Source organism: Mycteria americana, chromosome 1 (assembly GCF_035582795.1).
Source record: "Mycteria americana isolate JAX WOST 10 ecotype Jacksonville Zoo and Gardens chromosome 1, USCA_MyAme_1.0, whole genome shotgun sequence".
NCBI classification, from domain to species: Eukaryota; Metazoa; Chordata; class Aves; order Ciconiiformes; family Ciconiidae; genus Mycteria; species Mycteria americana.
In genome coordinates, this window is record NC_134365.1 from 83,066,917 (window position 1) to 83,083,610 (window position 16,694).

Consider the following 16,694-nt stretch of genomic DNA (forward strand, 5'->3'; position numbering starts at 1 on the left):
CCTTTTGGAGCTGCCCAGTGGTCCAGGAGTAGGAGATGCTATGTAGGGAAATATTGCTACTGACTCCTCTCCATTGTTCCAAGTTGTTATTAAGCCCTGCTTCCCAATCTTTAACTAGATTTTATTCCATAAAAGGACCTCCTCTACAATCCTACAGTAACTTCCTAGCTCCAGCAGTCTTTGGTGAGAAACCTTGTATAATGTTCCTGAGATCCTGCTAGGTCTCCAGCAGGTTGGTGAAGCAAGATTTCTCTTTGCATATGCAATGCCAACTCCTCCCTAACATGCAATGTTCATACATACACACTTGGGTTTCATTAACATAGCATACTTACTGATGACTTTATGTGCATCTTGATGTTATACTTCCAAATGTGAAAAGTAAATGTTTTTTTTACAAAGTCAGATTTTGTTGTGATTTTCTTTAGTGTAAAATTCTCATTCTACCTGAAGTCCTTATACTTAATATAGTTTTATAAGGATGTGACACAGCAGGACTTACCCTACAATTGTTAGGGCAGATAATCCACTAGTAAGAGTTGCCATAGCATTGTTAGGTGTGAACTAGTGCCCTCAAGTCATGCATTTATACATGAGTGAGACATATGATTTAAATGTAGGTGCAAATGAACTCTCCAGAAGACTCTTATTTTAAAGTTTTGTTTCATTGCTAGCTCCATGATGAAAATAATGCTAGAAGACGATTTGTGTGTTATATCACTGCTCTTTTCCACAGGTGCGTGAAATTTTGAAGCGTACATCTACAAAGGCCAGAAACAGCATGGGTAAGAAGAAGGGAAGATAATTAGATATGTTGTTTTACAAGGAACTGTTTAGGTATCTCACAGAATATTTATTTTTCTAGCAGAACACAAAAGTATGCTGGCACATTTCCACAAAAAATAGAGATTGAAACAAATGCTTTTCCTGAGGAATAAAATCAGACTTTCTGGTCCATGGTTTGGGTAGGACATGGTAATGGGAGCTTACTTTTCATTTCTACAGGTGCAGGATCTGGCACATAACTTGCATTTCATGAGTTGTTATAAAATTGGATTTGATTATTATATGATCTGCTTTTGAAAATTCAGATGTCAACTACAATATGTTGTATTATTTCTTCCAGGAGCAGATTTTTCTTGCCATTTCAATAGAATAATACATCTTTCCAGGTTATTTTTATCACTGCAGCTTTAAAAATGTTGTCCATGAACTGCATAGTGAAATATATGGCTTAACTATGGCTTTTTTGAAGAGATTGTGTGACACTTTTGGGGTAACCCTGAAATATTTGAGGCTTTTGTTTTCTTGAGGTCCACAACATGTACAAGTGTACTTATTTTCTTTTCTCTACTCTTTTCGTTCATCCATTATAATATCATGACACATATCTCCCTGGTGGCAAAGAAGTCTGGCATGTTTTCTGAAAGTTCTTTTGTAAGCTTGACCACTTATGTGCAGATCACAATGTCCTAGGGTAACGTACTTGCAAAGAATAAATGTGCTGTAGCAACAGATTCCTGCACAGTCTTGGTGCAACTTTGTGCAGTGAAGCTGCAGTAACAGATTTCTTTGGTACAGCAGCCTGAGTGGAAAATAGATTAATTTAGGTTTCCCTGCAACAGAGATCTAATTTTTCAAATTATATGAAAAAGACCCAAACCAAAATACTGCCCCTTTTTCAAACAAAAATACTTGGCTTTGCCCAGAACAAACATGTAAATTTATTATTACTACACTGCTTCCTTTAAAAAAGTGAAAAGCTGGTTGAGAAAATGTCAGGCATTCTTCATTTCTAAAACATTGTTCAGCTGGTGTCTGTTTTGTTCACTGTTTGCTCTCTGTTGTTCAATGTTTTGATCTGCTCAAAAGCTCTGGTGGGGTTGTAGAGAGGAATGCTACCAATCCAGCAAACCTTGCTGGCTCGCTCCAGCTGGCATCCAGGAAACCCTCCTGGTGACTAGGGAGACCATGCTTTCCCTGAGAGCTGTGGATCCTGTGCAAGTAGATGTCTCTAGAGTGCAGGATTTTAGAGATAAGGCAGTGTAAGGTATACAAAACAAGAAGCCTGAAGTCCAGCAGGGACGCTAAGCCTGTTCACATAAAAGCCAGCCCCCAGAGCTGACAGTTTCCCAAGAGATCCAGAGAGACTGTGTAGAACCTGTTGAAACTCTTTAAGATTTTGTAAGTTGCTGGGCTGAGAGAAAGCTTGAAAGAAGAAATCTGTCCTACAAGGACACAGTAGGAAGGGAAAGAACACTTTACCAATGGGGGTTTTTTGCCTCTTACTTAAAAGTTTTCTCTATTTTAATGGCTTGTTCTGGTTCATAGTGTAATAAAAGCCATCATTAAAGATTAAAGCACTACTAGTAATTTTTCAAGCTTTTTTTTTACTCTAAGGTGAAAATACAGGCTGATCCACTTCAAGCTCAGGTCAGCTCAAGATCCCATTTGACATGAAGCAAATATTTTAACCCTCCTGTCCTTCCCATCTTTGTGGCCCATAGCTAAAACACGATTATGTATTTGACCTAAATTCACTAATTGTTTTGGTCTTCTGAGAGCCTCCCCCAAAAGTCCTATGCTTCATATGTCGCTAAGGTTTTCCCTTCTCACTGGTCTTAAGACTTACGACCACTCATCATGAGTGGTTTAAAAGATTTCTTTAAGCATCCTTGTTTTATTCTTTTTTTTTTTTTTAAGATTCCATTGCTTATTTTGCACAAGAGGTAGGACAGTGATGTTGGAAGTACTTATAGCAGTCTTTGGTTTTCATAAACATATGCTTCATAATATAATAGGAGGAAAATAACACTTCAAACACACTTGCTTCTTGATTTTTACATCTGTGTGAGGCTGAATCTGATTCCACTTCTGTGACATTATACAAGGAAGGCATATTTACTTCTAGCATAACTCTGAACCATTGTAAACTTTCCAAACACGGAATGCTTTCAGTAGAGGACTTGGCATGATCCAAACATGAAGATTTCCTGATGCTGTTGATGCATGTAGTGGTAAGGGTATTTTTCTTTGCACCAAGGAAGAAATTTATTGGTAATGCCTATCTAGCATCTCTGACCAGAGGGTTTTTCCCAAACATTTCAGAATGATAGTTGTGCAGCTTGACTATGGAAGTTTTTTCATCCCTAAAGACAATCTAGCCGGTTACTTTTTACTGGACATTGAAAGCAAAGAGGCCTGGAATAAACTACTAATCTTAACTTCAATTGTCATCCTATGGAACAATTATTTTCATGTGCAGAGACTACAGACAGAATGGCTATAAGAGTCATAGGCCTTGAGAGCCAGTAGTGAACTTGTGTATGTCTATAAGTGCTGTAGTCATTAGCTGGGGATTCAGTTGCTAAAGCCCTTGTAGCATGTGGTCACTGTGATAGTGCCATGTCCTTGTATCTTCCTGTACCTTTCACCAGACTTCCTGTTTGCAATCTTTAGGACTCAATAGTTTTTGTCCTCGTGCATCCAGCTTTCCAGCATAATGGTGGATTTGGTGAGCACAAACTGATTTAACTCCTGCAAACAAAGAAGTGTTGTTTCAAACTCAGACGGATGGCCTTATGTATTCATATGAGGAAGGGCAGAAAACCCAGCACTTGGTTCAGTGAAAATGAGACCTGATCTAATATTAGTCAATACAGAGTAAGGGTTTCTTCAATCACAAACTTCTGCAAAAGTGGGGTTTTTTATTGTTTGGGTGCATCAGTAGGGGTACACGGTTCTGATGATTGTCAAGCTTCAAGAAGGACTTCCTGTCTCGTGCTACTCAGTGGGTTGTGAGATGGGTGAATCTTTTCGATACCCCAACGGTTTGTGTACCAACAAAAGCCGATCTCTGCTCAACAGAGCCGCAGGCCAGTAGAGTCACGACAATGACTAAGAGGAACAGTCTGTCTGACTTCTGGTACCGACAAAGGCCGACCTCTGCTTGGCAGAGCCGCGTGGTCGGTAGAGTCACGACAATGACTCAGAGGAACAGTCTGGCCAGCAACTTTATTAACTGGCGAATTCAACAAACGGACAAACTTAACAAACTGGCGAGCCCAACGAACAAACAAAGGTGATTTGGCAACAGAGCTATTTTCCGGGCAACCCGTCACAATTTATTCCAAACTGGCATCTATTGGAAGAACAGAGGAAGAGAGAAGCGAGAAAAGGAAAGGAGAAGAGAGGAGGAAAGAGAAAGAAAAAGTATCACCACCCTTGGATCCCGCGATGACGATGACAGACGTGGCAATCCCCCAGTGGTGGGCGCGCGCGTGGTTCCCTGGAGGGCCTGTCTTTTATAGGCTAATCCCCGCCTCCAGGTACGCCCCTTCAGGACTTACAGGGTTCTTGTTCTAGAAAGTTCTGAATCTTCTGCGCAGGCGCTGGGGGAGGGGGGTGGTCGCGAGGGGTGTCTCGCGCGGTTGCAAGCCCCTTCCTCAGATCAGCTCTGTGTGACCTCTGGCCATAGCTGGGAAGGTCCGGCGGAACCCGGAACCGCATGGCCTCCAATGCGCTCTCCACGTCCTGCACGTCCCGCTCCCACTCCCACTCTCGCTCTCCCCCACCCCGTGCTCGCTGACCTGCTGTCGCCATGCAAATAGCACCTCAAGTCGCCACAATGTTTGAGACATTAGCTCTTTCAGTCTCTCACGGTTCCCAAATGCTTTCCTCTTCAGTCACATGCCTCTTTGCTATCAGGATGAGAAAGTGGTCAAAACGGTCTTTGTACCATACTAGTTCACTCAAGAAAAAGCACTATATGGAAATAAGCCTTTCTGTGAAAACGTGTTTTCTATAGCCAGGTACTTCTAGGTTGGTATATACTCATTTGACGTGATTTTGAATATTTTCAGTAATACAGCTCAGTCCCCTTTGTAATGTCATGAAATGAAACCTGTAACAATCTTTTCTGTTTAACTGTGCCTAGCTGTTGACCACCTTAATTTTTTTTCTTTTAGGCATTGGCACATTAATAGCAAACAATGTTTATGATGCAGCATACCCACTTCATGATGTACGTATATACTATTAAAAATTTAGTTGTCTGATGGTATCACTCAGTGCATATGTTTATTGCCTGTGACGATGAAAATATATTCTAAGTGTGTGATTCTAGTATGAAAACTCTTACATGAGTACATTTCAAGGTGTGACCTAAAAGTAAAACCAACAATGTAGGAACAACTGAGCACTCTTTTATTGAATTTTATCTGGTTTTACATCAGTTATTAAATTATTTTCTTTCTATAGGGTGAATATGAAGGCCAAAATGATGACATGAATGAAAGAAAGGTAAAATACATTGCAAAATTAATTTCATATTAGATTTAATGTGATAAATGTGAATTAGTGTCCTAAATGCTATCATTAAGCATTAGCCAGTGTTCAATCAAGTAAATGTTTTTACAAATGCATATTTTTTTTGCATTACTTATTTTCCTCTGTTTCTGCATATAAAAATTTTTTCACAGGACGTTTTATAAAGTCTTCTTATGAAGTATTTCAGTGAATTTAATTTGATATTTACATTTTGAAATGCTTCAATTTTCCCTCCGCATGCATAGACAAGATTTTTCAACCTGTCAGGAAGCAAAAGTTGTTAAATAACTTATATGATTATTTTCTTTCCATAACCAGATGGTACTATAGAATAATGGTTACTAGAATGAAACACAGTTGTATTTTTCATTTGTTTGTGTATTCAATTAAATTACATGAAATTTCTAAAAATCTGCTTCCAATTATTTTGTAAATAAAAAGTTTCTAGCTATCAAATGACTTTTGAAAATATATCACCCACCAACTGTCTGCACAAAAGAAATGGGTGCATAATCAAAGACTATGTGATTTCAGACTGTTTTTAATACATATGCTTACAGTTAGAAATGAGCAAAAACATTTAATTACTGTAATCCATTAAGATCTATTCCATATTGTTCTCTAATGTTTGCTTTTTTTTTTTTTCCTTGATATACAAACAACAGGACAGGAAATGAAGAGGGAAAATTGTGGGGAGAGAAAGGTGGGGGAGGGAAGAAAGAAGAAAAAGAGAATGTTTGGATGCCTAAAATATTTACTATACTAGAAATTATATTGCATATATTCTTGGTGACTTGTAAATAATTTCATAAATGTTTTTAACTCTGGTATTACATGTTGGTATATGCCATCTGTTGCTTGAAGAAGAGGTAAGAAAATGCCATTAATCTGGCAAAACACAGTGTAGTTCTCAAGAGTATAATTGCCACAAATGATGATTATTTGAGCATTGGAAATGAAGACTAAGTTCATAGGTCGTACAAATAAATTTGATTTCTCCAATGCTGGATTAGTAAAAATTTGAAAACATAATCTTCTTTGTAGTTTTTGGTAAATATGCTAACATTCAGCCACTAGATGTCTTCATGTGCCGTATACAATTTAATTTATTATATGAACCTTGGTAAGCAACAGAGACAAAGTTGGAAAACAAACTATAAAGAAGCTTGTATATTTATATCTGTTATTTTGAACTTTTTGTTCATGAATAAGTTGTCTACTCTGCACTTGCAGAATTTTCCCTAAGTGATAACAGTGATACAGTAATGGACTCTGAAAGTCAGCTGCATAGTTTACTGATCTAGGTTAGCAGAATTTTTAGAGAAGAAAGGTAAATGAACATTAGTCAATGGAGAAAGATTGGGTACTGTGGAAAAGGAGGGAAGAGGGCCTAAAAGGACTAGTGTCTGGAAAAATACTCACTCTACTAGTTGTATTTTGTGCTGCCTTCTTTTTATTCTGCCTATTAGGCTCAGTTATGAAGTGTTAAGTATTAAAAACATAAAAGGTTCTTTCCAGAAATACTTCATTGATTATTCACATATGTCTCTGCTGCTTAGCCATTGAATCTGCTGTAGTATTTCTTGCATAACATCATCTGTTTTCTATCTGAATCTAATAGTCTCAGTGTTTAATTTCCTGAAAAGCCCCGATCAGGTTTAAAGGAAAGGGGGGTATTTTTCAGTTTTATTTTTCTCTGTCCCTTTTTATTTTGTCCATTTTAACTTATCTGTATCTTTCATTTCAATTATCTGTTGTATAAGCCCAAAAAATGATGAACTGAGCCTGTTTGGGGTACTTATGTCAATAAGGCAGAACAAGTAATTAAGGTTTATATACCAGTTCATAATATAAAAGGTTAATCCTTATTAACCCTCTTCAGGATTTCCTTGGAGAAAATGCACTGTGAAACAATACTTTTGTCACATCCTAAGAGAATTAGAAATGTGCAGTCAATGAAACCCACTCTTTTCCTAACAGTCTTGATTGGAGTTAAGGAATTTCCCTGTTTTAGTGTGACTTCTGCTCTAGAAAAAAATCTTTTTAAGAAAGCTATTGCACAGCAGCATGGTAATAACTTGCCATGAGTATAAACACTGACTTGGTCTTTTTTAAGCTTCTAGCCTGCTGGCAACTTGTAACCCTTCATTGCTAGCAATATGTTTGACATTGAGAAATACATAAGGGCTTTGTTACCTATCTAGGAAATACACTGTTGTCATATACTACAACAGCATCCCTGGAATATTAGAAGCAGATTGGAAGGTATTATTATAAACTTACAGAAAGTATTGCTTTTAAGTGAAGCTGATAAAATACAATAAATTATATTACAAAACTCTTCCTAGAATTCTTTTCAATTTAATAAATATCATGAAAGGAAGCACATTCCAGCTTCCAGATTAAGCTTAATCGTGTAAAATTGCAGTGTTGAGACTGAGGTTTAGTGTGGGCAACACACATGAATGGAAAATATTCATGCCATAAACTTACCCTCAGTGCTTTGGAATCAGAATAACCAGTGTGATTCTATAGTCTGACATAATGCCATAGCAACCTGTTCATGAACTGACTGCAATATTAGAAAGACCTTTCTTTTTGCTCTTCAAATTCCATTCTGTAGCTGCGTTCAAAACAGCTTTTAAGTAGTTCTAATAATTTAATAGCTTTCACTTTCTTGTTTTGTATATTTCAGTGAACACATTTATGAGTATGATTAGTTATCGAAATAAATAAAATTGTAGGTAATACTGTGGGGTAATGGCAAGGGGTGATTTTGAATAGGTAACTACAAGTATTCATATGAAAATATCAATATGGCAGCTATGGCAATCCTCTCAACTCCTGTGGAAGCCAAAGAAAATCAAACCTAGTCTCATCATTTCTTTCCACAAGTGCAAAGCATTTTGCAAGACTGTGCTCTGTAAGAGCAATATTCTAAAAGCCAAGACACCACACTCCTTGAATCTCATTGCCGAATTCTCAATTGCTTCAGCAGTGTAGGGTTTACTCCCTGATCTATGAACAGAAAAACTTTATGCTGTATCTTTAATGAGTATGCAATGGCATAACTCTGTTCACTTAAATGGTTGCAAGCCAGTTTCTATATTCTGAACAATACTACTGTGTCAGGTGCATGTGTGCAGGATTCAGGTCTTAATTGCTCACTTGATATTTATTTAGTTCTTTCACAGGAGGAGAGGCATTATGAACAGTAGAAAAATGTGATTGGAAAGCTCAAAATATGTCAAGATAACTCTGCAGTTACAGTATCTGAAATTTCTACACGCTTATTTTAATTGTGCTCTTAACTTCATAAGATGGTGTAGTGTGCTGCTAGCTGTCAAAATGGAGCATCTGACAGATGCAACTACTGATAATTGCAAAAACTGTATGTACTTTGTTACTAATGTCCTCTCCAGCTCTTGCATGCTTATATAACTCCATTGTGCAATAATCTATTATTTACTAGGAAAAAAAGCGTCATGCTTAATAAGCATCTATTTTGCAGATGGAACTAAACAGTTTGCAAATTAGTCTACAACTAACCTGATGAGTTCCACATATTACACATTTTGAAAAAATCTATCTCTTACTGTTTTTAGATTTTGACTATCTTTGGAGTTCCTTTTTTTCTGTTAAAGAAAAAAAAACCCTAAACAAGTATTTAATTTAACTTATCTGCAGATTATCCTCTGTATGTACCTGGTTGTGTATTTGTGTGCATTTGTTTCTTGGTTTGTGCCTTCCTCCCCAGCAGCTTTAAAACTTATTGCCCAATCCCAGCCAAAGTTTACAGAAGAATAGAAGTCTCCAAGGTATTAACTCAGCAATTACATTGCTTCATATTAACTACAATTTCCATGAGACAGGCGAAGGACTGTCAGTTGGTGCTCACAGCAAGGGAGGAACAGAAGTATGAGGTCATCTCATGGAGCCAGTAGATATTCCACACAGAAGTTCATTCTCAAAACACAGTTTCATCACTACTCCAATTTTACTTGGAATGATGTGGTGCCTTATTTTAAAGGAGCTAACTGCACCTCTCATATGCTACTCTTTTTCTGGACCCCCTCCACTTCTTTTTTGAAAATAGGGATAAAAGGCTTGACATCTCTATTTTTGGATGATACAGATATATAACCTATAAATAGTGATGTGGTTATTTTAGTTTCATTTATCATCATATTCTGGTTATTTGTTTATTATTTTTTGATGAACTCTGTACTTCAAGAAATAGTTTTCAATGAGCATGTTGTCTTAGACTGTTTACAGTCTTGTCACAGCATAAAACTATGAAAGGAATACAAAAAATTCAGGTGGTTCCACAAAAAGTTTTACTCTTTTGTACGGGACTGCACTGATTTTTATTTTCCTCTGAAGATAAAATATGGTGAACAGTCATCTAATTTTGTTAGATCCTGCTGGTGTTTCCTCTGAGCTTTCTTTTGTCTTCATATAATTCTGGAAAGCTTCATTTTTTAATGTCCTTTCTGGATTATTAATAAATGCATACACAGTTATAAAATGTCCTGCTATCAAATTAACTCTTTTACCAAATGGTTGATTGCATGGTAATTTCTATCCAGCAGCTGGCCTTTGTTTCAGAACAATGTGATGTCTTTCACACAATAATTACTAGTTTCCTTTACAGCCTCTTGTAAAAGAGTGTCAAAAGTTTCTGTTTTCTTTTTGAAAGTTCAACAAGTTGTGTGACATAGATCACAGCAATGAAAGAGGGAATGAGGAAGGCTATCCCGAGTCCCTTGCCTATTGCAGTTGAATGTATTGTGGTTAATATACCCCAGGACCTGAAATATTTCCTTTTATCCCTGACTCTGTTCTCACTGGATTCCTCCCATTGTAAGAAGTTTCTTTACGATCTGCGCCTTCCTTTGTGCTGTCTGTAAGCTGCGGGTGAATTTGCATTTCCAACAGTAAACATGTGACCTTGTGTGTCCATGTGCAGCATGGGGAGAGAAGGGGCTTTTATATGGGCTTTACTGGGTATAGTAGCCTCAGGAGCTGAGCAGGAGAGCAGGCTGGTTTTGCCACATTTGTTACCTCTTGGTATGTTTTTACATACCAGTTTACCAGTTTTGAACTCTTACCTCAGTTCACCTTGGACCTGGAAACACTGGTCAGTACTTACCTATCGTGTGATTCCAGACCTTAAATAAATTACATTGTAGAAGAATTTCACTCTGTAAGTAGGATTATTTCTAGCATCTATCTAAAGATTTCCACAAGGCTACACCATCTTTTATTTTTCCTTTTGAGCCTTTCTATTTAACATCACTGTCTAATAAATGTGGTGAGAAGGGGGTAGGTATGTGGAGAAAGATGCATGTACATCATCCTCGCACTGCTGGCTTGGTTGGAGCCTTCCATAACTGTCTGAAAAATGTAGATGGAAGTTTGTTTTGAAGTATGGGAAGATATATTTTTAACTCTTAGAAGAAGTTCGTAAAAACAGATGGGAGCACTTGTTTCATGTTAATTTTTGGGTTTTTTTTATTTAGTTGCTGTATCAAGAATGGGCAAGATATGGAGTATTTTACAAGTTTCAGCCTATCGACCTCATAAGGTAATATGGACTTGTATAAAACACTAAGGGACCTGGTTCTTAGGTAATATAGATTCATTAAGTTCCTTCCACTTACTTCAGCAAATGAAATCTTGGGTTGATCAGAACATTAAAAATAATTCTCTCACTGCTTTTCTGTAGCTCTGATAATAGTTTACTGTAACAAAAATATACTAAACAATAATGTACCTTTGTTTTTGTATAGTGCTTATTCCTGGAAGAATGTCATACTTCAGATTTTTTAAAAAAAAACATTAATTTTTTCAAAAAACATGAATTGCCATTTACATTGATGAATTTTTATTGGAGAGTATAGTCACAAAGTCTGGTGAATAATCAGAAGCTGGTGTTCGCATCATGAATCAGTATAAAAGTATTTGACAGTTTGAAATTGATTTTTTTACTCCTGGTTTTACAAGTTTTATTCATCTGAACACATCCATATGTGTTCCCAGTGATTTTTGTATATTTTGAATTTTGACATTACAAACATAGAAGAAATTGGGCTTAATATAAGACAAACCAAACCAACCATACTTTTTAAGGAATTTCCACTATATCTCTACAAGAAAGCCAAACCAAACCAAACCAATTTTTGTTGTATACTATAAATACTGGTAAAGAAAGGGAAATGTTTGTGAAAACTGCTAACTTGAAATATTCCTACCTAAGATATCTGTCTAGGAATAAATGAACTATGATATTAACAAACAATAGGAAAAAAAAAAATCTGTTTCTGGATAATTTGTATACATAAGAAAAATTACATTCTTTAGCATTTATCTTTTGAATAATCAAAGTCCAACTAGGCTTTATTATACAGTCTGCCCCTACATGATTACCTGCAAAAGCTGTGTTAGTAATACAGATAATCAATAATCTTTGTATAATTTATTTATTATATTATGAGTTAAAGTTGAAATATTGCATATAGTTTTTCAAAGACTTCACCTTTAGCTTGTACTGCGAGCAGAATTGCTCTGTATTGGGAGAGAAATGTTTCAAATTGGCAAATGGTAGTGAGACTATCAAATCTTATTGAGGTTCTGCAAGGCTTTGAAATTTCCGCTTCTTTGCCTCAATGTTTTTGTGCAGGATTTATGTACTTTTTGAATACCAGTTATTCCAGGCCAGGCTACTGTATGGAATAGATAAACTCAGAACAAGATTACAACACCTGGTGTGTTGTTAGTAAATATTACAAATGTTAAGTTAAATTGTCACTGGCTAGAGGAATTCTCAAGTTCTGAGACCTGACAACTCAGCTGAATTAAAAATTGAGGTACATCTGCTTACACTCCATCTTCATTTGTATCTTGCTGTCTTCATTATACTGATATGATTTCATAGAAATTCTGTAGTTTAAATTTCTGTGAGAAACCAGGACCAGGCATATGCAATTGATTCTCTGTTCTCAGAGATGATTTTTCTTACTTTTATCTTCCATACTTTGCTTGACTTCAAGTTTGACTGTTACCACTAAAATAAATGTGGTTTTTATTTTCTGGGTAACGTTAGAGCTTTAGAGTATACATACCTGAAGAATTACTACCCTTCTCTTTCTGCAACTGAATTAGGTTTTTGCACTTTTGTACTGTGGGGGGGATTTGAGCTCAGTCTCAATGTGGGTTCTTACTCTCTTGGCAAACATCAACCACACTTCGTGGATTTTGATAATTTACTGTGATCCTTCTGTCTTTGATTTATTAGATTATACTCAACTTTTTTCTGGTTATGGGAGCACTGTGTAACTTAACGAGTTTATATTCAGGCTTTGATAGACAGAAGCAGCGGCATTTATTTTGCCTATAGCAAATTTATTTGCCTAAGGCAAATAAAACCTTTTCTAACTGATGTTTTCAAATATATTAACTGTGTTGAAATATGTTGCTTAAATAATATTCACATCCCCAAATTATTTAGACTTTTTAGTCTAACTTTTCATACAACTTGCAACAGTGCAAATCTTTTTAACTATTCCTGTTTCACCTTTACACAGTAAGAATGCAAATAGAAAGTCATTCTTTAACCAAAGTGCCTATGCTGGAAGACTAGATATGGCACTGTAGAATTATTATAAATCATTCCCCGTGCCTCAGTTCTTTGCTTCTGGCCATACAGTTGTTGCCAGTGTCCAAGTGATTGCACCCCAAAGCTAGGAACCACGTATTTGTTATGCTCACTCTTGACACAGACCAGGGGTTCTCTGAGGTCCTTTCTAAGGTGTGATATCCTGAGGGAATGCTAACTGCATAGTCAGTCATAGAATATTTTCAAGTTCTTAAAAATGTAAAACCAAATAAAGGACCGTTACGATATTCACTGACAGTTTCATTCACCCCTGTGTCTTGATCTGTAAAAGTATTCTGCTCTGGCTTTATGTACCTTTTTGGGCTATAGGGAAAAGCTAATTTTTTTGTAAATTAAGAAATACAGTTGTGAGTGAGGAGGGTTTCACCAAATGAGAACATGGTGGATGTTACATATTTCTGTTCTACAGCAAAACATTCCAGCTAAAAACTTTAAGGGAATATATAGATCAGATCATGCAGATAGTACAGTGTGAACTGAGGATTGATTTATAAAATGTTTATAACACCCAGTCTGTCAGTGCACATCCAGATATTAAATAACATTGCTTAAAACAAAGCCTGCCTAATGCAGTGTTTTATTTTCAAAAGCATATGAATGTCTAAATATAGCCATATGACTTTCGCATAGGTCTATTTTCAACTCAGATGAAGAGGATGATAAACATTCTTGGAGAGGAAAATTATGAATTTTTTGCTAACAGATATCTTAGGCTAGAGGTACTGAAAACGGTTTACCTCCTCTTTCAGTCACCCTTAGACTTGGAAGGCATGAGTGATATATTAACAATTAGAGAATGAAAGTTGCAGTTCTAGGATGTGCAGAGCTCTAGAGGTTTGCCTGTTATAATATACTTCTTTTCTCATCCTACTTTAAGTATTGATTTCTACTAGAGAGGAGTTTCTCTAGTGTAACTTCCTTGTAGGAATGCACTTATCAACAGTAGTTCCTGTCAATCCTTGTAATGTAATTTAAAAGGTGCTATAAAAACATATCTGTGGTTCATTGATTTTTTTTCTATTTTGATGATGCTCTTTCCTCAAATGAAGATGAGTTCAAACCTAGTTCTTAGCAATTTTTGCAGTTAATGCCTTTATTAGTTTCCTAAGGGGTAATGCTACTGTTGATCCAGAGACAGGGAGGACACTTCCTAGGAGTTTTATGAACATATGTAAAGAAACAGATTTTATGATATTTTTATAAATGTTATAGTATGTTAATCCAAATTTTAACTACGTGATTCTGGAATGAATAGGTTGTGAAGAGGGACATCTGGAGGTCCCTAGACCTACCCGTTCAAGCAGGACTGGCTTGAAAGCCCGATCAAATTGCTCATGAATTTTGAAATCTCCAAGGATGGAGATCACACAGCCTCTCTGAGCACCTTTTCCAGTGCTGCACCACACTCAGGGGGAAGAATTTTTTCCTTCTGTCCAGACCAAATTTTCCTTGGTACAACTTACAGCCATTGTCTCTTGTCTTTTAGCAGTGCACCTCTAATGAATTATAGCAGGTCAAGAGAACATAGAGCAAGTATAAGAAGTGCAATAGAATTTATAATGAATTATATTTCTGGTTGAATGCAACCTTTATCACTTAGGAAGCCTAAATGACAGATGAAGTGAGTTTGCTAAGGTTACTGATAATCACAAAGATGTGGTTATCCTCCTGAGACAAAAGCTTAACACCTGGAAAATTGTCTAGTTATCTTCTTAGTGGACATCTTGAAGGACCTGCAGATGGGAACCTGTGTATGAAGTGAAATTCCAGATAGAGGACCATCATCATAGAGGGGAAGTCTCCTTTTGTTATCTTGTTATTAAAATAAAATTATCTCACCTTAAGGAAGTCAAGCAGAGCTAGGTGCTTTTTTATTTGTGGTGGAGCTTATATTAGTGCTTCTAAAAGGTCCCAGCTCATCAGCTCCTTCTAGTCCATCTCCTTTTTCATGTTTTCATTTCTATTTCCTATTGCTAGGACTTCACCTAACTTCTTAATAACTAAAAGGCTACATTATCTATAGCATGATTACTTTCAAAGCACCAAGTGCCTGTATATGCTTATCTTGCTGTAAAGCCTAAAAGTGGGAAGACATGGTCATTGTAAAGATTAAGATTATGTATACAATAACTCTTTTTGCAGGAGTAGGTGGAAAAGTGTGCTAACCAAATATTATTTATAGTGTATAGGATGTAAATCAAAACTTGGGAGTTTCTGTTACTCAAACTGTCTGCCTAATATATTTCTTCCTTCCTATTTTTGACTATGTTTTTCTTTTGTATGGAAAATTGTTTCACCTTCATCTGTAATGAATTCTGGCCCTTCACTGCAGCATGCCTGTGTTGAACCTGCTCTTGACCGAACAGTCACCAGTTCCCCCCTGTTCTTGCATTTGAATGCTGTTTTCCTAAAGCAGAGCAGCCTGCAGGTTTCTCTTCCTGGCAGTTTTTAAAGCGATGACAGACCTATGATGTTCCGAAGATTGATTGTCTCGGCTCTGGAGACTGTTGCCTTCACTTTCAATGTCTTGGGGCTTGTGTAGTGCAGTGTTCAATGTTAGCAATCAAGCTCCAAAAGTGTTCTTACTGGTTTGCCTTTTATTCTTTTTTCTTCTTTCATCAATCTGCACCACAAAACCCAAAATGGGTATATCTGCTTACTGTGTTTAGGATAGGGTAGTTTCAAAGGAGTGATAAAATAAGAAAACAGGAGTTCTGCTGAAATGGTGTTTTTATTGTCTTTAGAGATAAGTGTTGCTTCCTTGGCAGAAGTGTAGTTAAGATCAATTTCTAGTACCGCATTTCTCTAACTGTGGCCATCTATCCTGCTCAATACATTAGCAAATCACTGCTTCTTTCATCACTGTTCTTTGTAGCTACATCTTCACCTCTGGAGAGAGAACATTTGTCTTCACATACTGTCTAGAACTGCAAGAACTTGAAAATAAAGGTCTGCGGTGCCCTCCCTAATTCCAGAGGCACCCTCAAATGTTGTTCGATCATTGTTTACACTAACTTGGGGTTATTGATCCTCAAAGTGCAGATTCTCCTGTATGTTTTAATTCCTCTGCTTCCCTGTCGCTCTTCTGTTATTATTGTGAATTAACCTTACCAAATGTCCGATCTTTATTTTTTATGCAATGTAACCGCTTTGGCAGAAAGCAACCTTGTGATATGTGGTTATCTCACAGGGATTGAACAACACTCTCTAATGCTTGCCACAGAGCTAAGCCAGACTAATATTAGTCCAGACTAATATTTTGGGAGAGATATATATACAGTGCCCCACTCTGTGGTGAGCTGACTGACCCAGCAGGTCAGTCTTACACTTCCCAGATTTGCAACAAATATCTGTGTCTTTTCTGAAAGCCAGGTTTCAAAGCAGGGAACAGTGATGCCTGCCTCCTGTATACAGCCAGCAGACTGAGAGCAGTGAGGTCCCTTCACGCCCTCCCTCTGCAAGGCTCATATGACTATCACCAGCTTCCATAAAGCCGCAGAGAGGAAAGAAAACTCCACCATGGTAGGTGTGCAGGGTAATATCCACTTCATAATGCCTGGAGAATAGTTATGTTATGAAATTTTCTCTCTGCTGAAGCAACTGCTAGGTCAGGTGGTTATTTACTGCCTTCTGAGTAAGACATCACTTACAGCGTGGGGTCTGTACACTGTTACAATGAGGAGCTTTT

General features: G+C 36.9%; 1 protein-coding gene across 1 annotated transcript in view; it reads left to right on the plus strand.

The window, feature by feature from the left end:
- ANO2 (anoctamin 2) overlaps positions 1-16,694 on the plus strand; it is a 194,372-nt gene that overhangs the window by 41,387 nt on the left and 136,291 nt on the right. The window contains exons 7-10 of the mRNA XM_075491534.1: positions 737-785; positions 4,968-5,023; positions 5,260-5,301; positions 10,851-10,915. Of these exons, the coding sequence (XP_075347649.1) occupies positions 737-785; positions 4,968-5,023; positions 5,260-5,301; positions 10,851-10,915 (212 nt within the window). The remainder of the gene's footprint in view (positions 1-736; positions 786-4,967; positions 5,024-5,259; positions 5,302-10,850; positions 10,916-16,694) is intronic.